Source organism: Pyrgilauda ruficollis, unplaced genomic scaffold, assembly GCF_017590135.1.
Source record: "Pyrgilauda ruficollis isolate IOZ18807 unplaced genomic scaffold, ASM1759013v1 scaffold7, whole genome shotgun sequence".
In the NCBI taxonomy this organism is placed as follows: Eukaryota; Metazoa; Chordata; class Aves; order Passeriformes; family Passeridae; genus Pyrgilauda; species Pyrgilauda ruficollis.
In genome coordinates this window covers 4725751-4750903 of record NW_024528821.1, presented here as the reverse complement: position 1 = coordinate 4750903, position 25153 = coordinate 4725751, and the positions used below count along the sequence as shown (strand labels likewise).

Below are 25153 nucleotides of genomic sequence, written 5' to 3'. Positions count from 1 at the left end.
AGGGTTTACCTCTGGATTTGGGAGTGAGGGGATTTGGTTGTTGGCACCCAGGAGCTATTGTGCCCCCCATCCTGTGTCCCAGTCCTGATGCCATGCCCCCAGCTCTGCCCAAGAAGCTGCACTGGACAGCAGGGTTTACCTCTGGATTCGGGAGTGGAAATGTGGTACATGAATGGCCCAACACTCCATGAGCGAGGGGAGGCTGGTGTGAATTCATGCTGGGAATTCAGCTTGCAGACACCTGCCCTCAAGGGAGCCAGCACTGCACCTGACAAGATTCCTCTGTCCTGGGAGTTAATCCCAACCCTTGGTCAGAATTAGGGCTGGGATCCTCCCCAGACAGCAGCTGTCACCAGAACTATGTGCAAAAAATACCCAAGGAGCTGAGATGCAGTTTATTAAATGGCATTTCATCGTGCCAGCCACAGGAGAAAGTGTCCCTGTCGCCTGTGGCTGTTTTTTAGCTGCTGAGTGTGCTGTCAGTGGCAGGTACCAGGGCTGAGTGTGAGTGTGAGTGTGAGCATGAGTGTGAGTACACACATGTTCTGCCAGCCTTCCCAGTGCCACACTTGGGCATTTTGCCATGGGAGCCTCCCTGCTCCAGCTATTAATAAGAGCTGCTGCAATTCCTTGGGCTGCTCTGGTGCCTGCCTTGAGGGCAGGGGATTAATGTCCCAGGATTAATGTCCCAGCCAGGCTCCAGCAGCTCAGTGCTATTCCCAGGGGTAGGAAAAACCTGGTGAGCATTCTGCTTATGTCCCCTTTTGTACTTAAAAATGCAGCCTGATTTATATTTCTTGCTTTCACAAAGGCATCTTGGAAGGAAGCAGAGAGCAGTAGCAGCAGGTTTTTGCTGGAGTTCTGTCCCGCATGGGAGTCTCTGTTGACACCCCCAGACAGTAACTCTTGGGTGCTTGAATACAAATGGAGATAAAATTGAATGGGAATATGGCTCTCAAAAAATCTGTTTCCTTCTGTACCACTTGTGTTTATTAGTAATTTGCTTATCTTGTCTACAGTATCTCAAAAATGTCACCATTTCAGTTATGCTCTTTTAAGTGCATTTAAATAGCCCCATGCCGAGCACAGCCCCAGGCCCTTGTTGAGCTCCCCAGTCTTTCTGGCTCTGGGAACTGGGGCAGGAGCACCCCCCAGCTGGTGCAGCAGAAATTCCCCAGAACTATCATGGACTGCTTTTTTTTTCAGTGAAACTGGGAGGTTTTGACAGTCTGTGGGGATTAGTCAGCTGCAAAGTTTGTTTGGTTTTGTGTGTGTGCTAAATCAGTCGGTGTTTGTGAATTCTCTCACTGGTGTTTGCAAACTGGAGCATCCTGTGTGGGGAAATGCACAGACCCGTCTGTGCCAGGACCCTCTGGGGACAGGGAGTGCAAGAGGCTTCCTGCAGCCCTGCCTGAGGCCACAAGCCTTTGGCTTGTCTCTGGGAGTCCAGTGCACATCTGAGCTAAGCAAAAGTGTCACTGGCTTTGGAGGGTGACGCTTCAGCAGGACACAAGGGTCACCAGTGCTGGGAGAGGGGACATCCCACTGCGCTGCCTCAGCCCTCGGGAAGGGGCATTCTGAGGGGATGCCGTGGGACTGGCTGGCTGCTCCATCCCTGTGGGATGGGGAGATCGATGCCTTTGGCCCCGGGAGGCTCTCCAGGGTACTGCCCTGCTCACCAGAGCGCTTCCTTGTGCCACAGGAGCTGCATGTGGGGATTAAGTAATTGCCTAATTGTCCATCCCAGAGAGAAGCTTTCCCTCAGGGCTGGAGCTCCAGTGCAGCCTGTGGTTTGTGTGGCAATCCTCCTGTGTCCTGAACCCTCCCAGTGTGTCCATGCCCAGCACATCCCACCCAGGAGCCACTGGAGACCGGAGCACATCAGGATTATTTTAAATGAGGAGCTTTTTAATGGAGAAGCAGTGGTGGCAAGTGAGCAGGGGGCTCGCTGGTGGCATGGGGCAGCTGTGGGACTGCGAGGAGCTGGGCGGTGTCTTCTGCTGCCCTTGGGCATCTCTCAGCTGGCTTCTTGTGGTCTGGTCGTGGCGGTGCCTCTTTGCTGGCATCAGAGACATTTGGCCTCTTGGGCTGGAGCTGGCACCGAGCTCTGAGCGGGGCTGGCCGCACAGTGGAGCCGCAGCCCTGGGGAGCTGTGGGGTGCCATGGGCTTCTGTGTGCTGGCCCTTCCCGGGCACAGCCCTCGCTCGGGGGCACACAGAGCGGTTCAGCCCTGTCCTTGCCCTCTCTGCCTCCCTGCTGCTGCTCCTGGGCTGCAGTTTCCACGTCTTCTCCCTGCCCCGTCCCTGTCTCACCGCCCTCGCTGTGTCACAGCCCCAGCACCGCCAGCACCCGCCCCGTGCCCGGCGTCGGGAGAAGAAAAGGCTCCCTGTTCCCGCTGTGCTAATGGGGAAACGGCAGCTCGGCCGGAGCTGCGCCCTTCCCAGCCTCGGGAAATGCCTGTGCCCGGCGGAAAGTGGAAAATCCCCGTGTGCCGCCGGCTCGGGGCTCGGCTGGCCCAGGGGAGGCCCCGCTCCCAGGCCGCGGCCTCTGTGGCTGTGGGGACACGGCCTGGCCACCGCAGGCCGAGCTGTCACTGATCCTGGGCAACAGCCGCCACAGCAATAGCTCATCAGCGCACAGAAATAGCTCCGTGCCGACACGGGATCCTCCTTCCAGGGAATGATCTGTTGTGGGAAGAGGCTGTACCTGTCCTCTGAAATACCGGCCCTGTCCCATGACTTTCGGAGAAGGCGGGATGTGTGTGGCACTGCTGGGGCTGCTTGTTGACATCCTGGTGTCCTGCTTGGTGACATCCTGGTGTCCTGCTTGGTGACATCCTGGTGTCCTGGTTGCTGACATCCTGGTGTCTGTCCTGGCTCCGGGTACTGTGGGCAGCAGTGGGAAGCTCTTAGTGAATGTCTACAGGGTGACGTTTTCCTTAGAATCAGCTTCTTAAAATTAACTCAGGTTTAAAATGGGTTCTCTTGTGGGTCTGAGGAGGATAGTGACACACACACATGCACACACACATATTTATTTATAGACTAAGGGATATTGCTTTTGCTTGTCCTGTAAGCTCGTCTGCAGAGTGGGTACATTAGGAATTTTGGGACGAGCCAAGTGCAGCAGTGGGGTCAGTCCCCTGTCCACTCAGCAGAAATACCCATTTGGTGTGCACAGCTCCTGCCACTTCCCCATGGATCCGCTCCCCAGGAGCTATTCCTGCTGAGGATAGTGTCCTGGCATGCTGAGGAAGGATCCAAGACGAGCATTACTGGAATGCTTTTGGGATGACCGGGTAGGAAGAAGCTGCACAAGTATGCAGAAACCGCTGTGGTTTGTCTCCCAGGCCTGGGAAGGAGACAGCCTGCTTCTATTTGTGCTAGCTTGGCTTTTTTAGCTTCTGGAGGAAGTGGGAGAAGGACTCGATGCCGCTGGAGCCAGCAGGGACGGTTCTCTGGGTCCTGGCAGGGTTATGGCTGAAGCAGCAGGGCCTGTCCTGCTCCAGAACAATGCACGGTGCTGAAGGGTGAGCCCCTGATGGGAAGAGGAGCCCAGTGCCACCGAGCCTGGCAGTGCCCACCTCTCTGAAGGGACAGTCCCTCCTGTGACAGCTGCCTTCAGCCTCAGCCCAGGCTCAGCTGTCCCAGAGCCTGTAGAATCATTGAAATATCCTTGGACTCCCGGGAATGACCATGACAGAGCCTTTCACAGGACCCTGTGCTGGCAGTGCCCTGCCATGTACTGGCCGTGGGGGTGGTCCCCTGGCAGCCTCAGCCCCAGGACAGCAGTGCCCAGTGAGCTGAATGGGGGTGTCTGGCAGTGAGCAGTGCCCCAGCTGCCTTCATCCCTGCAGGGGACTATTTGCAAGTCCTTGGGGTAAAACTGCAGCTCTTGAGGCAGTGGTGGGTGAGTTACAGAGGGTGGGAAGCAGCTTTGGGTTTTAAATCCCAACTAGGAGAGGTGACCCTGGTGGGCTACGTGCCATAGAGGTGAGATTGTCTGCCCAACCCTGGGTTTTTAAGGGAGGAGAAAAGAGATTGGTGTACAAAGCTTGTGCTACTTTGGTGTCCCCAGCCCTGCTGGGGACATTACTGGCCCAGTTACACCAGCAATGCAGGGGACAGGGTGAGGAGCTGCAGCTGGTGCCAAGGCTGGGAGCGGTGCCAGAGCCCGCTGAGGAATGAGTGAGGGGGAGATGGAAGGAGGCAGCTGGAGCCGGCGCCGGGACTGATGCTCCTGTAAGCTGCTGCAGGGGCCATGGCAGAGCTGTGCCAGTGCCACCAGGGCACTGCTGCCAGTCCAGGGCCCTGCTGCTGCTCAGGTCTGCTGGATGCTAGCAGTGCCATCCTCCCCAGGCAGGTACATCTGACACGGCTGTGCCATGGCCTTCTGTGCTTTTTGTGCTTGCCTTGTTTCCCTTATCCTTATGCTTTGGGGCCCCACACCCCATCCTGGCCTGCCCTGACACGTGGCACTGGTCACAGCTGCCACAGGCACCAGCTGCTGTGGGTTGGGTATGGACATGTCACATCCCGAGCAGAACAATTGTGCTCTGGTTCATGTTCCTGCCTGCAGGTCCTGTCAGAGTAGAGCTGACACCAGCCTGAGATGGGCATTGGGCAGGAATGATCCCACTGGAGAGCCTGATGCCAGCCCAGGCTGGGTGACAGCCACCAAGGGTCCTTGGGAGCAGGGCAAGAGCAGGCATCACTGTGGATCTGCTTGCCCTTGCTCCTTTCGAACTGCTGACACAAATCACCAGTTTGTGGGGTGTTCTTGTGTGCCTGCAGGAAGAATCCTGGCCCGGGGGGCTGCGAGTGGGAGGCTGGCACAAATGTTTGTGAGGTGACCTTTTATTGTGGTGCTTGTGATGATGTTTGCAGAAGGCAGATAAGGAATAGCTGTGAATAGCTGGAGTGAAGGGCTCAGCCACATTTGATGGCTGGGGGGATCCCACCAGCAGGCTGGCCCTGGGTGATGCTGCTCTGCGGTGCCCATGGTGAGCCCAGCAGCACCTGAGCACCCAGGGATGGCACCACGGCTGGGTACACCTTGTGCCTGCAGAGGACAGCGCCAGGAGCTGCCAGCCAGCTCGGGCAGGACCGGAGTGACAATCTGAACAGTCCAGGGTTTGGGTTTCTAACGTCCTACACGTGCCTTTGACAGCCAAAATCCCCCTTCTCCCGCTCTGGAGCATCGGTCACCCTTCGCCCCTTCCCACTGCATGGGAATGGGAGCAGCTCGGTGCGTTCCAGGCAGGAAGGAAAGCCTGGAGCTGTTTAAAACTCGCAATCTTTAGGGAATTTCAATCGCGTCCAAGCCCGTTCCCGACCAACTGAATAACGGTGCAGGGTTTGAATGCTGGCCCGCCTCCGCCGCGGCCGCTGCTCCTCCCTCCGCGCTGCCCGCACCGGGCTCTGCCGGCTCCGCCGCCGCAGCGCTGCCATGGGGGTGCCGGCGGGGGCTCTCCCCGCCGTCTAGGGGGGTCTGCCGGGCCAATCATGCCATTGCTGGACTTCTTCTGGGCTTGCTTCAAAAGAGCCAAGGTAAGGGAGCGCTGCCCCGCGGATCCGTCCCTGCCGCGCTGCGCTTTGGGAAGCCTCGGGAAGGGGCGCTGGGGACGGGGTCCCGGCGGGGCTCGGCTTGTGCGCGGTGTCAGCTCGGGGGGTGTCGTGCCCGCGCCCCACGTGCACGAGAGAGGTTTGGATTTTGGCTGGGCCATGTGTGGGTGCGCTGGTCCCTGTGCCCTAAGCTCGCTCGCTGCCCTTTCCGGGGTCACCGTGTCCCGATAGCGACAACCCTGGGCGGGCAGGGGGCTGTGCCCGGCGAGCTGGGCTCTGTCTGTCTGTCTGTCTGTGTTTTTGTGTGTGTGCGCACCCTCAGCCCCCTAGGTGGTCAGCCCATGCCAGGAGGGTCCTGCCGTGCCTGCTTGCGTGGTGTGGCCAGGCTGGGACATCCTTCCCAGCCCAGAGGCTCAGGTCACCCATGGCGTGGCTGTGGGACCGTGGCCAGCCTGGAGGGTGACAAAGGAGCAGCAAGGCCAAGAGTCCCCAGTTTTTCATTTCCTGCAGCAGCAGTTCTCATGGCGTGACATCTGAGATTTTTCTTTAGGGTTTAATTCTTCATCTGTCACCTTAATAACAAACAACTCTTCCTGCCTGCTTCTGATCACTGTTGGTTTATTGTGTCCCAACCCATGCAGTGTGGTGGGAGGTGAGCTGGGGAGGTTGTGGAGTTATAGTTAGTGTGAATTTCAGGAGTTTCAAATTGGGAAAAGTGTTAAAATCCCTTTTCAGACAGTGCTGTACACCGGGCTGTGCTGGGTGAGTGGATCTGCTGTGGTGAAATGAATGTGGAATGCACGCTGTCCCCCCGGGCTTTCAGTGCAATGCTTAAAATAGTTGAGTCTAAAAATGACATTTGTGAAATTCATTGGTAATATTAGTGGCTGTCTTGTCCCTGCTGTCTCGTCCCCGCTGTCTCTGGAGAGCTTAGCTGTCCTCATTAACCCTGTTTGTCCCTGTGTGCTGCGTGTTGGCATTGCCATCGTGCTGGTGGTGGCACAGGCAGGGACACTGGGTCCTGCATGGCCACTGGCAGAGCTGCAGTTTGGGATGGCTCCAGCCTGGCCTGCACAGACTCTGGTGCCCACAGGTTTCAGCCTCCTTGGAAGCACCCAGCAGTCCCCTGGCCTCAACCCATGTCTTTGGCCCAACGTGGGGTCTGGTGGCTCAGCTGGCCAGGGCACCACTCTTCTGGTTGCCACCAGTGGCCTCCTGTAGGGCTGAGCCTTCTGCTTCAGCCTGGAGCCGTTCTCCTCCCCATGCCAGTGCTGCTCAGCTGCTCACCACGAACAGGCGAGGAATTCTCACCTTCCTTGCTGAGGAATTTCTTGAGCAGGGAGAAACGTGCTGGGCTCTGTCTTTGGGATTAAAGCTTTCCAGGCTAAATGAGGTGGATCTGTGGCTGGTGGAAGATTTTGTGGGAAAAGGATGGTTTGGGAACAGATTGGGTAATGCCAAAGGATCTGGAGAAGCTGGGTGACCTCTCCTGTGGACAGGGGCATGCTGTGAGCTCCGGCAATGAGTCCAGCCCTGGTGGTGGCACCCCTCGGTGCTGTGGGAAGCACAGCAGCAGGGACATGGTTAAGCCTGGCTTCCCTGGGCCATGCTCAGCCCTGCTGCCCCGGCAGGAAGAGGGGTCCCGGGGGTCCGTGGGAAAGCCGGGCTGTTCCATGGCGCATTCCTGCAGTGATCCTGCCGTCACCTCTGGCTCCTTTGCGGGGCAGCAGCACTGGAGGGGCTCAATCTGCACCCAGAGAGGGACCAGGGAGCCTGCTGGGCTCTGGGCTCACCTTGGGACTGGGAACGGGGACGTTCTGCTGCTCCTCCACCCTGCAAAGTGCTGCTGGGTCCCAGGTCTGCCGGGCCCTGCTGCTGTGAATCCCATTTCTTGTGGCTTCCCTTGGGAGCCAGGCTGGTGGATGCCAGCTGGGCACACTGTCATTGCTCGGTGCTCAGAGCCCTTGGGAGTGGCAGTGGTGTTTTACAGCCAGTGGGGCTGACGCTCTTGGGAGAAGGGCCCCAAGCATTATTGCTTGTTCCAGCTCCGGGTCAGCACTGCTGGTCTCAGGTCACTCCTGGGCACAGGGGAGGCTGCAGCAGGGACCAAGCCCAAATGTGAGGGGCAGCATTCCACAAATGTGAGAATCAAAATGATAAAAAAAAATTATTTCTGTTTTTCTTTCTTTCTTTCTTTTCACAGAATTTCACGTTGTTAGAAGATAAAAAAGATGCAGGTAAGCTGCAGCAATAATTTTTGGGGCAGGAGTGCCCTTGCTGTTAAACAAGGGCAGGTGAGCAGGGATCATGGGAAGAGGAATGTTCCCTTGCTGGGTTCTTCTGCCAGCAGTGTGATTTTCCCCCAAAACTGTTATTTTCAAGAGAATATATTTGCAAAGGGACCTTGGTTCCTTTTCAAGTCCTCCTGTGGTTGTGGTGAGCAGCTTTGTGCTCAGCAGATAATCCCATTGGGAGCTCCAGAGCCTTGGCCCTGCAGTGCCATGGGCAGGCAGGGCACCCCTGGCTCGGAGCCCCTCAGCTTTGTGTGCCTGGAGTGTCTCAGCCGTGACTGTGGCGCAGGAGGGGCTGGCAGTGCAGCTGCAGGCTGATCCGTGGGGATTGTGCACGGCTGCTGCTGCCCTGATCAGACCTCTGCCAAGGGGGAGGCACAGGCTGGGGATGGGGTGCCCTGCCATGAGGGCTTTGTGGGTGCTGGGGAGGCTGGTGGGGGTCTCTGGGAGGAGGAGAAGAGGAGGAGGGTGTGTGTGCCAGCAGGATGAGGAACCAGGGATGGGGATGAGTTGTGGCAGTGGGGCAGAGATCCTGCCTTTCATCATCCCACTGTTTGTGCAGTGACACCCCCAGAGTCAAACCTGTCCCATCCTACACAGGGTGTCCCATGGCCACGGCTCTGGTGGCCCTGGAAGTGGAGGGACCTGGAGCTGGGGTGGCTCTGCTCTTTGGGCACAGGGCTCAGGACATACCCTGTGGATGGTGGCTCTGGTGTCAGAGGTGGGGGCAGTGGGGCTGCCCACACTGCTGCCTGGAGCCCTGGCACCATGGAAAGGGAAACCCACCGTGCAGGGAGCCCATGGGCCTGGGGATCTCCAGGCAGTTCCCTGCCTGAAGAGTGGTGCACTGAGGGCCTCTTGTTTTCATGCACATGAGGGTGAAGTGAACTCTGAGTCTGGCCTGTGAGAGCCCAGAGCACAGGAGAGCTCTGGGTAACAAAAGGTGCTTTGTGAGAGAGCCCCAGAGGTATCTTGGGTGGTCTCTGGCCCTTGCACGGGAGAGATTAAGAACATAAAAGTCAAGAGTTAAAGAGCCCTGTGGAAGGGAAGGGGCAGGGAAGGCTCCTGTGGTTCACTCTGTGACTGGGATTTTGGGGCAAAGAATGTTTTTAGGTTTTTTTCCCCCTTGGTTAAAACTGCCTGTAGAATCCAGGTCTCTCCTGATGAAGGCTCAATGACACTCACATGACCCCGGCTGACACCTGCCTGTCACATGTCCCTGTCCCAGCTCTGGCTACTGGAGGGATGCTGGGTGGCCATGGGCTCTGGGGGCAGGAGGAGCAGGAGCTCGTGTCCTGAGCAGGAGACTGGTGTCCTGAGCAGGAGCCTCGTGTCCTGAGCAGCAGCACAGTTTCTCACTGTGAGATTTGTCACCTGTGACTTGATGTGATGATGGGGCCATAGCAGCTCCTGATGTCACTGTGATCTGCAGCAGCACAGTGCCTGGACCAGGATGGAGTTCTCCCTTTCCCATAGATTACACCGGACAGGAGCAAGCCTGCACAGGGGTTGTGCCCTCCACTGGGAAGGGGCCAGGGCAAGTGCCTGCTGTCCTCTTCACTCAATGTCCCCAGAAGATCCTCAGACAAAGGGGGCATTCAGGCTGTGGGCTTGGGGGCACCATTCCCTTCCCTTATGATGATTTTCAGTCTCCTTGGATGGGTGGCATGAGGACCTCAGCTCCTGACACGGTGGCACGAGGCAGAGTGGAGATGGTTCTGCTTTATCCCAGCAGCTCTTGGCAAAGTGTCTCCTTCCATCAATTCCCAGAGCTTACCTCTGACTTTCCCCCTTCAGCACTGCTGCTCTCCCAACACACCTGGCAAACTCCCTGAGCTGCTTTCCAGGCATGGACAGAGGCACTCCCAGCCCCCTGTTTGGAGCTGTGGTTGTGCTGCCCTCCCTGAATATTGGCTGGATGAAGTCATTAAAATACTTGGGTATGCCATGGCAGCTCCTGCAGCAGTGATGGTGGAAAACAACTTGGATTTCACTGCCTTCTTGGAGGTGATGTTTCAGCTGTGGAGCACATGGGGAGTCCTGTGTCCCTACTCTCCCTCCTGCTGCCCTGCCCCACATCAAAGCCCTCCCTGGGCCACCCTGCAGTCCCCATGACTGCATGGGACACAGAGCCCCTGCACAGCCCCAGACTGAACCACTGGAACAATCCCAGCTGGGTCAGGTTTCCATGGATTTCCTAACCCTCTGTTTCCTCTCCAGCATTCACTTCCCATGTATTGTTCTGGACTGAGCAGAAAGGAAAAGCTTGAAGAAAGGAAAGGCTCGCAGCCTGGCCATGCACCTGAAAACTGCATCCTCAGAATAAATTCCTACCAACAGCCCCTCCAAAATGGATGGGGAGGTGCTCTGCCCATGTCATGGAGTAGTGGCTCCTCTTGCTGCTCAAGGACAGGGATGGAGCTGGTGGCTGCTCTCAGCACAGCCAGGCAGTGGTAACACTGCAGCATTTCAGGGTGGGCTCCTTGGGCTGGATGTGGTAAAGTAACAGGGAAAAGCAGCACAAGGGACTCAGCTGAACTTTTGCCCCTGCATGAAATAATAAGGTTGTATTTACTCAGCATCTGGATCACCGAAAATAACCTGCTAAATTTAGCTGTTGTTGATGTGTTGTCACAGCTGAGCTGTTCTTCTCTCCTCACACAAAAATCTCCTGCACTGACTTGGTGGGTCTGTGGCCTGAGCACAAGGCCGCCGTTCCTCACCTGACCTGAGCCCATGACTGTGGTTCCCTGGGTCTGGGGGGAGAAGCAGAAAGCAGAGACTGGGATCTGGTTTTATCATTGTCTGAAGGTGTTGGAAGGGAGAGGGGCCAGGGGCTGGCAGGCCCTGGGGTCTCTGGGTGTGCAGGCACCAGTGCTGCTGCTCTTGGCACTGGGGCCATGCTCTGGCTGTGGCATCAGAGCCAGGGAGATCAGAGGGGACCCATGGAGTGAGTGGGATGCTGGACGTGGCCGCAAGGACCCATTCTGGGCACTTCTGGAACTCGTTGAGAAACTGCTCTTACATGATGGAAAAGGCAGTCATGGGGCTGGGCGTGGGTCAGAGCGCTGGGAAGCAGAAAAGCTGAACCGAATGTGATTATTTGTGGTTTTGGTGGGACATGTGATGAGGGGATTCTGTGCTGCTCCTTCCTCTTCCTCTTCCCTGCCCTCCTGGATTCAGACTTGGCTGGTGAATCACCAGTTCTCATTCTTGTGTCTCTGTGCCTGTAAAATTTGTGTAGCTCTGACCCCCTGATGACTGCTGCAGTGACAGAGACCCCTCCCCCAGCTCAGCTCCTTCCTTCTGGGCTTTAATTCCAGGGCTGGAAGTTTTCCCATTTCCTGTAGCTAACAAAATACAGATTCCCCGCTCTGGACAGCAGGATCCGCTCACAGGTTGGGGGATTTTCTTTGAAGGCCAGAAAGGAAGAGCCTGGGTTGGAGAGAAGGTTTTCCTGTGTTGGTGAGCTTCAGAACACGTGGGAAGTGCAGGGAACGAGCTGGGAAAAGGCCCCTTCAGCCACCTCGTGCCCGGAGTGTCGCCAAGTTTTTCCCATGGCAGCAAGGAGTGATTGAGACCGACTGGAAAGTAACTGCAGGCAGGAAAGTACAGTTCTATCTGCATCCTCGGGTGGTTTGCATGAGACTGAAAGGATCGAGAGGGAAGTTCTGAGTGCGGTCATTTCCCTGAAATTATCGTGAGAAAATACACTGAAAACTGGTGGAAAGGTTTGTCTGGGCAATGGTTTCCTTTGGTCAGAATTTTGACATGCAAACTGCCTTAACATGCACAGGAAGGTAATCCTGTGCCTGAAGTAGCCCCTCAGTCCTTCTGGGCAAAGCTGGTGCAAAGGGAGCAGCCATGGGGCTGTGGGAGCCTCCTGGGGCTGTGGGAGCCTCCTGGGGCTGTGTGATGCTCACGGGAGTTTGTTTTCAAGAGAGGTCAGGTGGGGAAAAAGCAGTGTGAGGTGTTGGCAGGCCAGTCTGATCACGTTAATTCCTTCCCTTTTTAATGAAGAGCCCCTGAGCCCTGCCCGTCGCGTCCGCAGGGCTTTGAACATCCGCCCGCCCCCGGGAGCGGAGGCGGCAGCGAGCGCGCCCAGGCGCGGGGTGGCAGCGGAGCGGAGGTGACTCAGTTTTGGGAGGGTGCAGGTGGAACACGTGGCTCAGCATCACCTTCACCTCGGCCCCTGGTGATGCCCGAGCCTGGGGGAAGGGGCTGAGCGGGCTCCCAGCTGACGCGTCCCGGGGATGCTGCGGGACCCGGCGCGGGGAGCGTCCACGGGGCGAGCGGCGTCCGAGGCTCCGCTGGGGCTGCGGGGAACGGGCGGAAGGGGAGCGGGCGTTCCCCGGGATTAGCCCCGGTCCCGTGCCGGCATCCCGGCGGGGGAGGAGCCGCAGTTCTCCCGTCCCGCCGGAGCAGCGATGAATCGCCGGGACGCGGCCGGGGTCGCGGCTCCGCGCCGGAGCTCCGGGCGCTCCCTGGGGCTGCGGCTCCGCCGCGCCGCGGCCGCGGCTCCGTGCGGGGGGAGACGGCGCGGGCGGGCAGGTGAGTGCGGTCCCGGGGCTGCGGGGGCGAGCCCGGGGCTGCGGGGGCTGCGAGCAGCCCGGTGCGGGCGGCGCCGGGAGCGGGGCCGTCGCGGCGGGGCGAGGGCTGGCGCAGGGTGGGCTCCATGCGGGTCAGTGCGGTGGGTGCAAAGGGCACAGCGGACAGGGGATGCGGCTGAAGGGCGCGGGCTCTGCTTTCCGTCCAAAACCGAGCGATTTTGGTGGTGTTCCGGGCCGTGCCCGGCTGTCTGTCGTGTCTGGGTGATGCCGGTCACAAAGCCGAGGCGGGGACTGTTCTGAGCCGACTGGTAAAACAAATCATCCGCCCGAGGGTCGGTCAGGTGAAAAGAACTTCCACTTTTCATCAAAGAAAGAGCTTTGTTTTGTATTTGCTAACGTTTTAATGATGCTTGTATCAGTCATCTTGTCAAGGCTGTGAAAATGCTTAAGGAGTTTTTGTTCATTTGGAACTCCAGTGCTAAAACTGGTTTGATGTGGCTTGTAAAGATGCCTGTGATAACAGGGTGTGGGTAATGATCTTGAAAGCCATTTATTTTGGGTTGTGTGAAGGAGGAACTGCTGCTGCCTGGTTTCTCCATCGGCTGTGATGCTTAGTGAACAATTCCACTTCACACTTGGAGACTCATTCTTTCTGCTGATAAATGATCCCTTCAGGAATGACCCAAAACACACTGGGTGGACAGGGGCTATTCCTCAGGGATGAGAAGATAAGCTTAATTTGTTGTAGGCAAGGGGGAAGTGGAGTTCTCTGAAGATCTCCCACTGCCAGACCCCGTGCCAGTGACATTGCCTGGCTCAGAGCTGGCACATGTAGCCAGGGGCTGTTTGCCCCATTTGTCAAGGGGACAAGAGATGATTGTTCTGCTCATCATCCACATGAAAGCAGGGAGCACAGATCCTCTCTGGGGTCTCCTGGAGGGTCTGTAGTTGCTCCCAGGAGCCAGCCCTGACAGGAGGATTTTCACAAGATTGCTCAGCATCCTGTCTCTTTTCACATGTGCTGGTAACCCCATGCATGCTTCCAAGGATGGACCAGAATGGAAAAGCACATTCTTTGACTTGCAAAGCGCTGCCCTTATCTTTGGGACCACAGCCCACTTGGCTTGCCATGTGTCCCCCAAGCAGCACCGAGCCCCTCGTGCCCCTGCCTGCTGCAGCCAGGCCCACTGTGGGCTGGGGAGCAGGGTCCTCACCCTGTCCTTGGTGGGGCTGTCTGGAGGCAGGAGCAGCAGCAGTAATCCCCCAACCCCCGATGTGGGGAGAGGAGGCTCTGACTCTGGTGGGTGAGGCAGGAACTGTTGGATAATGGAGCTGGTTGCTCATCACTTGCCAGCATTTTGCCTTCCAGGAGCTGGGGGCTTTCTGCTCTGCTTCAGCAGTGGCCACATAATCCGGATTCCTCGGATAAATTCCTGCTGTTTCTCCTAGATCTGTGGCTGCTGTTTTAATTGCCCGGAGCTCCAAGCCAGACACAGGACCCTTGTTGCACAAACCCAGCTCCATGAATGATGCTGTTGTGTGTGTCTCTGAGCTTCTCTTTTCCTCCCTCTCGCCCTCCTCCTTTGGAAGCCGGGGAATTCGGCGCTGGTGAGATCCCGCCTGCTGTGTTCGTGCAGCTGGCAGCACGGCTCCAGCTGCCATTTCGGGTGTGCCAGTCGACCTCTTTCCCCTGATTTTCCTCTCATGAAGGACATTGAATCCATCCTCCTCCTCTTAGCTGGAGCTGGTTTGCTCCTTCCTGCTGGTGCGAGGCCATCACTGAATCATCCCTGTGGGATTGGGAGCTCCAGGTGGATGGGCATAGGTGGTTTCTGGGCTCTCTGTGCTGCAGATTCACTGTTTTCAGGGGTGTTAGGGATGCCCTGTGGGCCTGGGGCTCCTTGTGGGGTACCCTGTGGTTGGAAGGGCTGCAGTGGCAGCACCTGTGTGATGCTTTTAGGGCTGGGGATTGGGAAAAGCCAACAAGTGTTCTGCACTAGGGCAGCTGGACAGAGATAAATGGGGCATCCCAAGGTGGACAAGGGTGCCAGTACAGGATGGGCCAGCTCTGCCAGGGGGTGGCACCCTTCATGAGAAAATAACAGGAGTTTCTCCTGTTCTCCATCCACAGAAGTGGAAAAACAGGAGCCATGGATAATGCATTAGCAAAGCAGGAGTCCCCTGGCAGCTGGGTGTGACACACAGACCCCATCACCCATGGGTGCCTTTCTGGGCTCTGTTTGTATTTATATGCCTGAAAGAAAACTGTAACCATTTTTTCTCCCAGTTTATTCGGGTTGTTGGAAAAGAGCAGCAGTAAAAAGGTCGTGGTGTGCTGGAGCAGGCTGTGTCCGGGGGGGTGCGTGGGTTCCCCTTCTGCGGGGGGTTCCCGCACATTTGGAGCAAATGTGTTTTTCCCGTGGATACTGAGTCGGTTTTTGTTCCTTTCCGCCGTTCCCTTGCTGTGACTCTTGCGGGGGTTTCACGAGCCGGGGCAGCAGAGGGATCGGTGTCCCTCGGGGGTCGCGCTTTGGGACCCCCGGGCCCCGCGTGGGAGCGGCCGCCCCGCGCTGCCCCCGCCGCCGCTTTCCAGCTCAGCGTCTCGGCGAGATTTCCTGCTCTCTGCCTCCACACCCTCCCTTGTTCCTGCTTCACGCAATGAACGAGCGGAAAAATGCCTGAAACCGCTGTGCCCGGCGCTTTTCCAGTGGCTGTCACCGTGCTGGGACCACCCGGGTGAAACAACTCGGCTGTCCCCGGGGTGCTGGCTTTGAGGGTCTGCCCTCCAAGGCTCTGCACACGTCCTGTTTCCAGAGGCTCTGCTCGCCCTCTGTCCCTTTTTGTCCCCTTCCCATGAGCCGGGGAGCCGGACTGTGTCAGGGCTGGGATTTGTGGGGATCGAGGCTCGGCTGGGTCCCCTCACCCGCATCCCCCTGACCCCTCCTCTGCCCGCGGGTGCTCACAGCCTGAATGACCTTCCAGTGATCTTCCCAGTTCAACAGCTTCTCCTTCGCTGGGGCTGACCCCGGGGGGCACCGGCTGCCTGCTGTCACCCCCTGCCACCCCCTGCCCGCCCCTCGGGTCCAGCTGGCGAGGGGCTCTCACGCACAAAGCTGCGGGAGGAGTTTGTAGCCAACAAGAGCCGCATTGAGCAGCCTGTGCTGCAGTCCCTTCTCTCCGTGGGGACAGCCAGGGCAGGGGGGGGGGCTGCGGCGGGGCAGAGGTTGGTGGGAGGAGGGTCGGGAGCTTGGGAAGGAAGGAAGGAGATGTGCCTCTCAGACTATGAAAACAATGGGGAAAAATCCTGTTTTTTAACTTGATTCTCCCGTGTTGGGAGCCTGGGCATCTCTCCAAGCAGTGATTTCCAGAGGAAAGGTGGTTTATGGCATCCCTGCAATGTACCTGGTCTCTCTCCTGCTTTTATGGTCATCCCACCCCAGATCATTGCCTGCTTCCATCTCACCCTCTGCCTCCTCTGCCTCTCCCTCCTTGCTTGGGCTGGTGCTTCCTGACCTCCAGCCCTCTCACCTCTCATTGCTCACAAGAATTTCATCCTTCAAGTCCATTTTAAGCACCGTTTTTCCCTCTTGCAAATCACCTGTGGCTGTGCCCCTCTGGTGTGACAGGAGTGTGTGGTCCAGAGCCAGGTTGTGAGGTGTGTGTGCCATGAAGAAGGTCCTCCTCACTCTGTGCTGTTGGAATAGTGACTACAGAGCAGTGCAAGGGGATTTTTAGGGACACGAGTCCCTGTGAGCAGCCCCGCTGCTCCTCTCAATCCTCGCTGTGGCTTCCACCCCAGTTGTTCCATCTGCTGGCTCTGACCGACAGGGAGAGCTGGGGGCAGCCAGGTGTGTCCAGAAATTGTCCTGGGGCTTCTCTTTGTGGGGAGAACAGCCTGAGGGATCCCTGTGTGTGCTCAGCCCTGTGGGGAGGTGGCAGCTGTTGGTGTCCCCATCCTGCAGCCCCAGGCCAGGCCCTGCAGTTGCTGCTGCCGGTCTGGGAGTGGAGGGAGAGGGATGGATGAGCTGGGGGGCACGGGGGCCTGGGGCACTGCAGGACATGGACGGGGCTTGGGATTCCACTGGGTTTCACATGTGGCACAGAATCACAGAATGGTTTGGGTGGGAAGAGACCTTAAAGTTCATCTCATTCCCTCCTCTGCCATGGAGGGACACCTTCCACTGTCCCAGGTTGCTCCAAGCCCCATCCAGCCTGGCCTTGGACACTTCCAGGGATGGAGCAGCCACAGCTTCTCTGGGCACCCTGTGCCAGGGCCTCCCTACCCTCACAGGGAAGAATTTCACCCCACCTAACCCTTCTCTTTTTCAGTGAGAAGCCATTCCCCCTAGTTCTGTCCTTCCATCCCTTGTCCCAAGCTCTCCTGGAGCCCCTTTAGGCACTGGAAGGGTCTCTAATGTCTCCCTGGAGCCTCCTCCAGGTGAGACCCCCAGCTCTCCCAGCCTGGCTCCCTGGCAGACGGGGTCCAGGAGCATCTCCATGTCCCTCCTCTGTCGCGGCAGTCCCTTCCCGGGCAGCGGGGAGCCCCAGCGCAGGGCCGGGGGCGGCGGGCGGTGCTGGGGATGGGGAGGCGGATCCCGGGGATGGAGAGGCGGATCTCGGGGATGGGGGGCGGTTCCCGGGCGGTCCCCGCGGCACAGCCCCGCACCTGCCGCGGCCGCGCTCACACCGACAACAGCCGGAGCCCCGGCTGGCACTGCCGAGCCCGCCCGCTGCCCGCGGCGGCCCGGCCACCGGGTGCCCCCTGCGCCCTCCATCTCCTCCGGAGCCCTCTCTCCTCCCCCTCCCTGGGCAGGGCACAAGGTAAATTGTGGGGATAATAAAGGGGAGCCTGCGGCTGCGTGCGGGGGTGAGTGCCGAGGAGGAGGAGGGTGGGTTTTGGGAGAGCGCACCCAGCAATCTGCTGTCTTTGGCTGGGCTGTGCTCCGAGTGTTGCACACGCGTGGCAGAATCCCTTCCTGAAATCACTTACAGCCCTTACAGCTCACTTACAGAGAGATACAGTGGCCTCAAGTTGTGCCAGGAGAGGTTTAGTTGGATATTAGGAACAATTTTTTCTCTGAAAGGACTGTCCAGCCGTGGCACAGGCTGCCCGAGGCAGTGGTGGAGTCACTGTCCCTGGCGGGATTTAACAGCTGTGTAGCTGTGGCACTTGGGGACGTGGGTTCGTGGTGGCCTTGGCAGTGCTGGGGGAACACTTCGGCTCGGTTCGGTCACAGCGGCTTTTCTAACCCGAATGAGAGTCTGTGATTCCCCTGTGGCTCCAGAGAACGCTGCTCAGCCCCGCTGCCTCCGGCAGCACCAGGATGCCTCCACGTGGGATGTGCGCTCTGGCACCCGTGTCCCGGTCGGGACGGACTCGGTGCCTGGAGGAGGTGGCTGTCGCTGCAGGCGGGAAGGATGAGGAGGAGCTGGGAGCTGGTATGCAGCTCCTGACAGCCTCGTGCAGTAACCGGATCCCCCTGTGTCCTCCCGGGCTGAGTTACGGCAGTGTGTGGGGTGAGAACCCGCGGCTGCGTTTGGTTGGGGTTCGGCCCGGTGAGCCCCGGCTCGGCCGCGCTGACCCGCACGGGGCTGGCAGGGCTCAGCAGGCTCAGGGGGCAGGTGGGCTTTGGGCCACCTGCGCTTCCCCAGGGCTCCTCCTCACCTCCTCCACCTGGGATTACTGCAGGTAGCCTTGTGGCTGGGAAAACACGGATTTGCCTTCTGTCAGGGGACTCCAGATCAGGCCCTCACTGCAGCAGGCTGGGCTCTGAGTCCTGGCTTTCAGTGCCATGGGCACATTTGCAGCAGGTCGGCTCCTTTGGAGCCCTTTGTCGTTGGTTAGGGAGGGGTGGGTGTGCTGTGCATGTGTCATTTGTCACATTGTGACCCAGCAGTGCTCTGGGGAAGCGTGCTGCCAAGGTGAGAGGCTGCTTCCTCAGGGGCTCTTTGATGTGCAGAGCTCAAACACCAGCTCTTTGTGTGTTTGGATTTGTGGTTTGTGTTCTGAAATGCTCTGTGTGCCGAGGGCAGCGCAGCCTCTTCTACTTAAAGACCTTTGTACAGTCCCTGGGTGTTGGAGTGCATATCGTGAATTTTTGGCAGAAATCCACACTCTTTTCCACTTGCATACGTGAACTGTTATCAATGGCTGTGCCTTTTTCTGTTTGCATTCTCACCAAAGCCCAGCTGAGGAGGTGGCTGTGCAGCTGCCCCTTGCATGCTTGTGCCAACAGGAGCAGGGGCCACAGATCAGCTCACATCCCATCAGTCTCCCTCCATTCTTGCAGGGGGAAAATCAGCTCCCACCCTTATCCTGAAAGCTCGTCAGTATTTTCTGTGTGTGGCAAAACACTAAGTTCCACCACGGAGCAGGTATCAAAGCTCCTTCTGAGGAGCAGTTCACGTTCCTGCCATGTGCTCGCACTTCCTCTAAGAAATCCTTTTCTGATAAAAGACTGACTGCATAAATCCAGCTGTGCTTCCATTGAGAATTCCTTGTCTGCATTGCCTCCAATGCTCAAACCCCAGTTTGTGTTCACAGGACAGGCTGCCAGCGGTTCCGTTTCGTAAGAGAACAAAATGTGGTTGTGCCCAAGGGCACGTCAGTACTTCCCTTTGGTTTTGTACTAATTTCAAAAAGATTTGAAGGTTCTCAAAGTCAATTGAAGTGAGTGGGGGAACGAAAGGTCGCCCTTTCCCTGAGGGCATGCTGAGGTTGCTGCGTGACTTTGGGCAGAAGGACCAAGCCTGGAAGTTGGCTGGCGCTGAAGTTGGCTGGCACTGAAGGGTAAATCACTGCCAGTAGACAGAAGAATGAAGTCTCCTTCCTTCAAGTGATCACCCGATCACCCTGTGAAGAGCCTGAGACAGTTTGTCTGTTTCAGGGCTTTGGGATTTGCCTTTGCCCTCAGCGTGGCTTTGGAAGGGCTTTTGCATTTGGTGTCTGTGGGAGTTTAATCCCCAGATTCAGGCAGGGGCTGTGGGGAAGGGAATGCCTTTGGAGTGGTTGCTGTGGCCCTGATGCCTGGGGAGCTGGGGTGTCCTGTGGTGTGGTGGGGCTCCTGCCCTGTGCCAGGGGTCAGAGCATCCCCTAACATGGAGGTCTCCTTTCCTCCCCCCAGCCCCATAGCAGAGATGCTGCTCCATCCCTTCTGCCCATTGGATTTGGTGACAAGGCTTACCAGAGCCCAGGGATGAAAGCTGAGCTGGTTTTGTGCATGTAAAAAGCTTTAGAAGTGGCGTGGGGGCTGTAAAGGCTGAGATGCTGTTGCCCTGCCAGTCTTCCCATCCCACGCCATGCCCATGCTGGTCCTGCTGCAGCAGCAATGGTGCTCCAAGGCAAGAGGAGCCACAGGGAGGAACAGCTCCCCCAAACCATGTCACAGGTTTACTGAGCACGGGAACGTCTCCCTGGAACTTGGGGTTTCTTATTTCTCAACTTCCCTTCTTGCACATGCTGTTCCCCCCTGCTGGTTCATGTGACAGAGGTGTTCAGGGGGTTTAGCACTGCAGGAAAGCTGTGCTGGGAAGTGGCTGGAGCCTCCAGGGGCTGGTGGCCAAAGCAGAGGAGCGCTTGCGAGCTTTGAGCAGAGCTCCGGAGGGGACCGGCGGGCGGCACATTCCTGCGAGGCCGGGGGTCTCGGCAGGTTAATGATTGAGCTGCTCTGGCCCTTTGGTTCCTGCCATTTGGAGAGGCACCTCGGCAACACGGGAACCTTTCCAGGCTGCGGGGCTGGGCGTGGGGATTTAAAGAGACAGGATCTGTCCCTACATTGCCAGTAAGAGGACAGTTTTTTGGTGATGGAAGGTGATGGCTTCTGGATTTTTGTTATCTGTTTGCCTTCTGTTTCACTGCGTGTGTTACCTGCATGTCCTGCAGGTGGGTCGTTGTCGGTGTGGAGCTGTGCTGGCCTCACTGCCACATTCCAGGCTTGTCACCCTCTGCCTGATGATGCAGATGTGACCCTGATCCCACAGGATGTGGCTTTTAGTGGGTCCCCATGTGTCCCCTGCCTCTGGGTGCTGTGACACCCATGCGTGGACATGTCCCCCGCCTGCTGCTGTCCCCTGCAGCTGCTGGGTTAATCATTGACAGGTCCCCGTGCCACGTGGGTGCTGGCCTGGCTGTTTGCAGAGCCCTTATCACCACAGGGCACTTGTCACCCGTGCCAGTTACAGGCAGAGTAAACGTTAACGGCTGCTGCTGGGAACAGCTTCGGCAGCTCAGGGGACCTTCCCCAGGGGCTCAGCCATTCTTATCCCATTGCACTGGAGGCACATGGGATCCCAGCAGGGGTGCAGTGTCAGAGCCTGGGGGTCTCCAGGGGACACAGGCTGATAGGGTGGTCAGGGTAAGCCCTGGGACACCTGGCTTCTGGCGTGGTCCTGGGATGAACATCTGCATTTCCATGGGTGCTGCAGAAAAGGATTGGTCCCGTTGCTTAAGTGAGAGCAGGAGCTGGTGGCTTCTCCCAGGGTGTCCTGGTGCTGGACCTGAGGGGTCCTGTGCACCCCAGCCCGGGTGAGCTGGGGGATTTCCTGTCCTGCCAGATGCAGGGGGAGAGGACAAGAAAGCTGGCATTTAAAGGAAAAAGGAAGAAAAAAGGAAAAGGAGTGAAGAGAATGAGGCTTTGCTGGCAGTGCTGGAGGCTGGGCTGGGGCAGTGGGCCAGGCTGGGGCAGGGGTGGTTCTGAGGCTGCAGGTGGGATTTCAGAGGGGTCTTTGCTCTGTGGGGTTTCAGAGGGTTCCCTCTGAAACTGGCAGGTTCCCTCTGCTGCTCCTGCTGAAACTGGAACTGCCCCTGGGCAGGGTTGTCACAAGGCTGCCGGACAGCGCCCACAGCAGTGACACAGTGTGCACTTGACCTCGTTTCATCAGTGTCATTGGGCAAGAGCAGGATGTCTGGGCAGCCAGGGCTGGTGTTCCAGCTCTGTTTTTCCAGGCAGAGGGTTGTCCCATGGCCTCTGGACACCTTCCTGAGCAAATCCCAGGATGGCTGTTGCATGGAGAGAGCCACTGGCATGAGCCTCCTGGACACAGACACACTGGGGGCACACATGGGCTGTGGCTGGGTGATTTCTCCTGCTATGAAATCCGGGGAGCTGTGGTGCTGCTTTCTTGGGAGCAGCAAGGATGTAGGAAGCAGCAGTTCTCCCCCAGCTAAAAATAATGGACATACACAAAGTGCAAAATCAGGGAGAAGGCAGAAATTGCCTCTGTTCTCCAGGCAGGTGATCTCCTGCTGAACCCTGAGCCCTGGCTGCTGCTCTGGACAGACATTTGCTTCCCAGCCAAGTGGCAGCTGACCCCACGCTTCCCTTTCCCACGCCTGGCCTCACACCTCCACACAGCCCTTCCAGCGCCGCTGCTGCGCCGAGAAATTCCAAACCACAGCAGGCATGGAGGCCTTGTGCAGCAGCAGCTGAATTGGATCAACCTCACAGGGCCTCTGGGGCTGAAAGCACCAAGTGCCTGGTTATTAAGGGGATGTTCAGGGGTGCTGGTGACACAGGGAGTGCTTCGGCTGTGCCCTTGGCCTTGCTCCTGCTTCGGTGTCCTCTGCTGTGCAGAGAGAATGGGATCACCCTCTCTGTGCCTGTGACCTGTGGGTGCACGGGAACACTGCCAGATCCTGGCACTGAGCTTATTTATTGTTTTATTTATTGTGCTGTCCCGTGGTGCAGGGCTGGGGGGAGCAAGCTCTCTGCTCTCCACACAGGGCTGTTGGCTTTGCTCTGTCCTTGACTGACTGTTGGAGGCAGCTGCTTCTCCACCTCCTGGATTTCCTGCATTTCTTCTCTTTTTGCTTTCTTGTGCCTTGTGTCAGGACGTTGGTGTGAAGGCAGCGTTTGTGCTTCCTAAGCCTCCACGTGTGTTCCTGCTGGGCTGGAGCAGCTGCAGTGCAAGGCTGGGGGGGCTGCAGGGGCCCTGGGTACCCCATCCCTGCCCTCCGCAGGAAGCCCAGGAGCCACATTTCCATCTGCTGGAGAACCCAGCCCAGCCCCTGAGGGACCCTGGGAGGGGGTGACTGACACACCCCACTCAGGGCCCTTGTGGAAAGGGTCTGGGTGGGGAGGGGGGCACAGGTGCAGCCCCCTGCCCCCCTGGCTGCAGTGCAGGACCTCCAGCAATGCCAGCAGCTGTGCAAGTTCCCATTCTGCCCAGTGGCTCTGGGAACGAAGCCAGAGCTCTTGTGAAGTCAAGAGTGGGTCCCCAGCTATGAGCCCCTTTCAGGGATCTCGTGCTTTCATTGCCAGACAGAGAGTTTGTGTTTGGATTCTGGGGTTTGTGGCATTCTTTTCAGGATCTGGCGATGCCACAGGTAGGCTCTTCTCACATCACCAATGCAGACTCCAGACACCTTGAGATTCCCTGAGGCACACAGGGGTTGCATTTGCAGCAGGGACTGAAGGAGTTAAAGCTGCTTTGCAATGTGATTTAAAAAAAAAAAAAAAAGCCATTTCCTTCTTGTCCAGAGACAGTTTATTTTCTGGGCATTCTTCGGGACGCAGGGAGGTGCCTTTTCTTTAAGGCATTTCCTGTAAGCAAATTTATATTTGGCCTGGGGAGGGTGGGGAGAGGAGGTGGGTGCTGGGGAGGGTCTGCAGCCGAGCAGGGTGACCTCAGCTTTGGCTCCTTGTCCCGAATTGTGGCGGTGGCAGCTGCGGGCGGCGCTGGCTGTCACAGCAGGGCGAGGAGCGGGGTCCTGCGGGTCCCTCGTGTGCCCCGGCAGTGCTGCTGCCACTGTGCTGAGGCTGAGCTGGCACCCACGGCGTGTCCAGGCTGCTTTCAGGCCATCCCTTCCATTATCTTTAAGATGATGAAGATAAGAGCTGCTGAACCCCGTGTCCTGTGCTTGGTGTGGTTGTTTTCCCTCCCCCAGGGTGGCTTTGATTGCCGCTGAAAAGTCCAACAAGCCAAGGTGGAAATGCACCAGATCATCAACATTCGCTGTGCCCCTGGGGTCGGCAGTGCAGATTTGACTCTTTCTCCAAGGATATTTGATCAGACCTTGGTCCTGGGGCAGGAGCTGCAGCCAGACCCCGACGCCCCAGGCTGGGCTCCCCCAGGCTCGAGCTGCTCCCCGATATTCCCCGTGCCAAATTTCTTCTCCCCCATTTTGTTTTCTTTTTATTACCGTGATTTCCTAACATCGGAAGAGGCGAGTTATGAAACTGGAGTTATCCAAACACGTCTTGTTTGAAGATAGCGTTTCATCCAGCAGATGCAGCTTCCTGCCCTGTAAATGGTTCCCATTGTTTTGCCTTGGCTCCTGGCCCCGCAGCGCTGGGGTGTCGCTCTGCTCCAGCAGCCGGAGCAGTGGTGGTCCCAGTGGCTGGACTGGGAGCACTGGTGCTCTCTAGGCAGCCTCTGAAAGCACCTGGGAGCTCCCTGGGGCTGCCTCTGGTTAAAGGCAGGGTGCTGGCTCGGTTGGCTCCAAACATCACCTGCAAACTGGGGTTGTTGTGTGCTGGGCCAGGCACAGGGGCAGCACTGATGGATGGTGTCTGCATGGCAGGAGGCAGGAAAGAGGGGGTAAATAAAAGAGGCAGTGCTGGCTGGTGTGGTGAGGACACTTCCCAGCACAAAAGAAGCAGCACACTTTTTAATTTTTTTTTTAAATTTTTTTTTTTTTTTTAGTGTTTAAATGCAAAGAGGGGGGTCAGAGGTGACCCTCAAGTGCTGCTGAGGCACTGGGAAGAAATTTTTTCCTGTGAGGGTGGTGAGGCCCTCACACAAGTTACCCAGAGAAGCTGTGGCTGCCCCATCCCTGGAAGTGTCCAAGGCCAGGTTGGATGAGGTTTGGAGTAACCTGGTCTGGTGGAAAGTTTCCCTGCACATAGCAGGGGTTGGAACTGGATGAGCTGAAAGGTCCCTTCCAAACTAAACTGTCCTTCAGTCAGTGATTCTGTGATCCCTGTGGTGCTGTGGGATTGAAGCAGTGGTAACAGTCAGAGTTTGCTGGTGAGCTGCAATTTTGTGCCTCATGTTCCCCCTGGGCACGGGGCTGCCAGCCTGACCTTGGGTGAACGTCCTGCAGCTCCAGCCAGCTCTGGGTACTGCAGGATCCCGGGCACAGCGAGGTGCAGCAGGAGCAGGCTGGGACCTGGTGAGTTTTGGGTGGATGTCCTTCCCCACCAGTAGAGCCTGCTTTGAGAGGAGCTGGGTGTGCCCAAAGCTCTTCCTCCGACCGAGGAAGCCGTGGGGGAATCACGCTGTCCCTGGAGCTCGGGCACGGCTGCTGTGCTGCAGCCACACTGTGAGGGTGCCTCTCTTCTCCTGCTCTCCACGGCCTTCCCACCTGCTCAAGCAGCAGGGATTGTTTTTTAATTAATTTTTTGTTTCTGTGAACACTGTTAGAGGCTGGGGAGCTGCAGCTGTTGGCTCATTAATGAAGTTCTCTGCAGAACTGTGGCAGGAAGCGGTGCTGGACCCTTGGCTGAGCTCGTAGTTTGACGCTTTTCCTTCCTGCCCTTCTCAGCAAAGCAAACTCACTTTGTGGCTGCCCCTACCTCAGCCCCTGCTGCCTCCCTGCTTTGGATGTCAGTTTTTGCTTTGAGGGTTGGGCTGGGGTCCCCCAGGCAGGGTCCTGGGGAAGGAGCCTAAGTCTTGTGTCTCTGTTTCTTTGGCTGCAGTGGTTGGAGAAGACATTCACAGCAAGGTCAGGAGTCTCAATGATTGATGTTTGATAAGGTTCACTGATATTTTATCAGTGGTCTCTGAGGACAGGAGGAAACTTTGTGAG

The 25153-nt window shown here is 57.6% G+C and overlaps 1 protein-coding gene across 2 annotated transcripts in view; it reads left to right on the top strand.

Annotated features, from left to right (window-relative positions):
- Positions 1-5419: 5419 nt before the first annotated feature.
- Positions 5420-25153, top strand: part of STARD8 (StAR related lipid transfer domain containing 8) — a 41307-nt gene continuing 21573 nt past the window's right edge. Inside the window, exons 1-2 of one of the 2 annotated variants that reach the window (XM_041485128.1) lie at positions 5420-5549; positions 7768-7801. In XM_041485128.1, the coding sequence (XP_041341062.1) occupies positions 5505-5549; positions 7768-7801 (79 nt within the window). In that variant the 5' untranslated portion in view covers positions 5420-5504. Of the gene's footprint in view, positions 5550-7767; positions 7802-17102; positions 17227-25153 lie in introns of those variants that run through there. The other variant, XM_041485129.1, reaches the window with a different exon arrangement.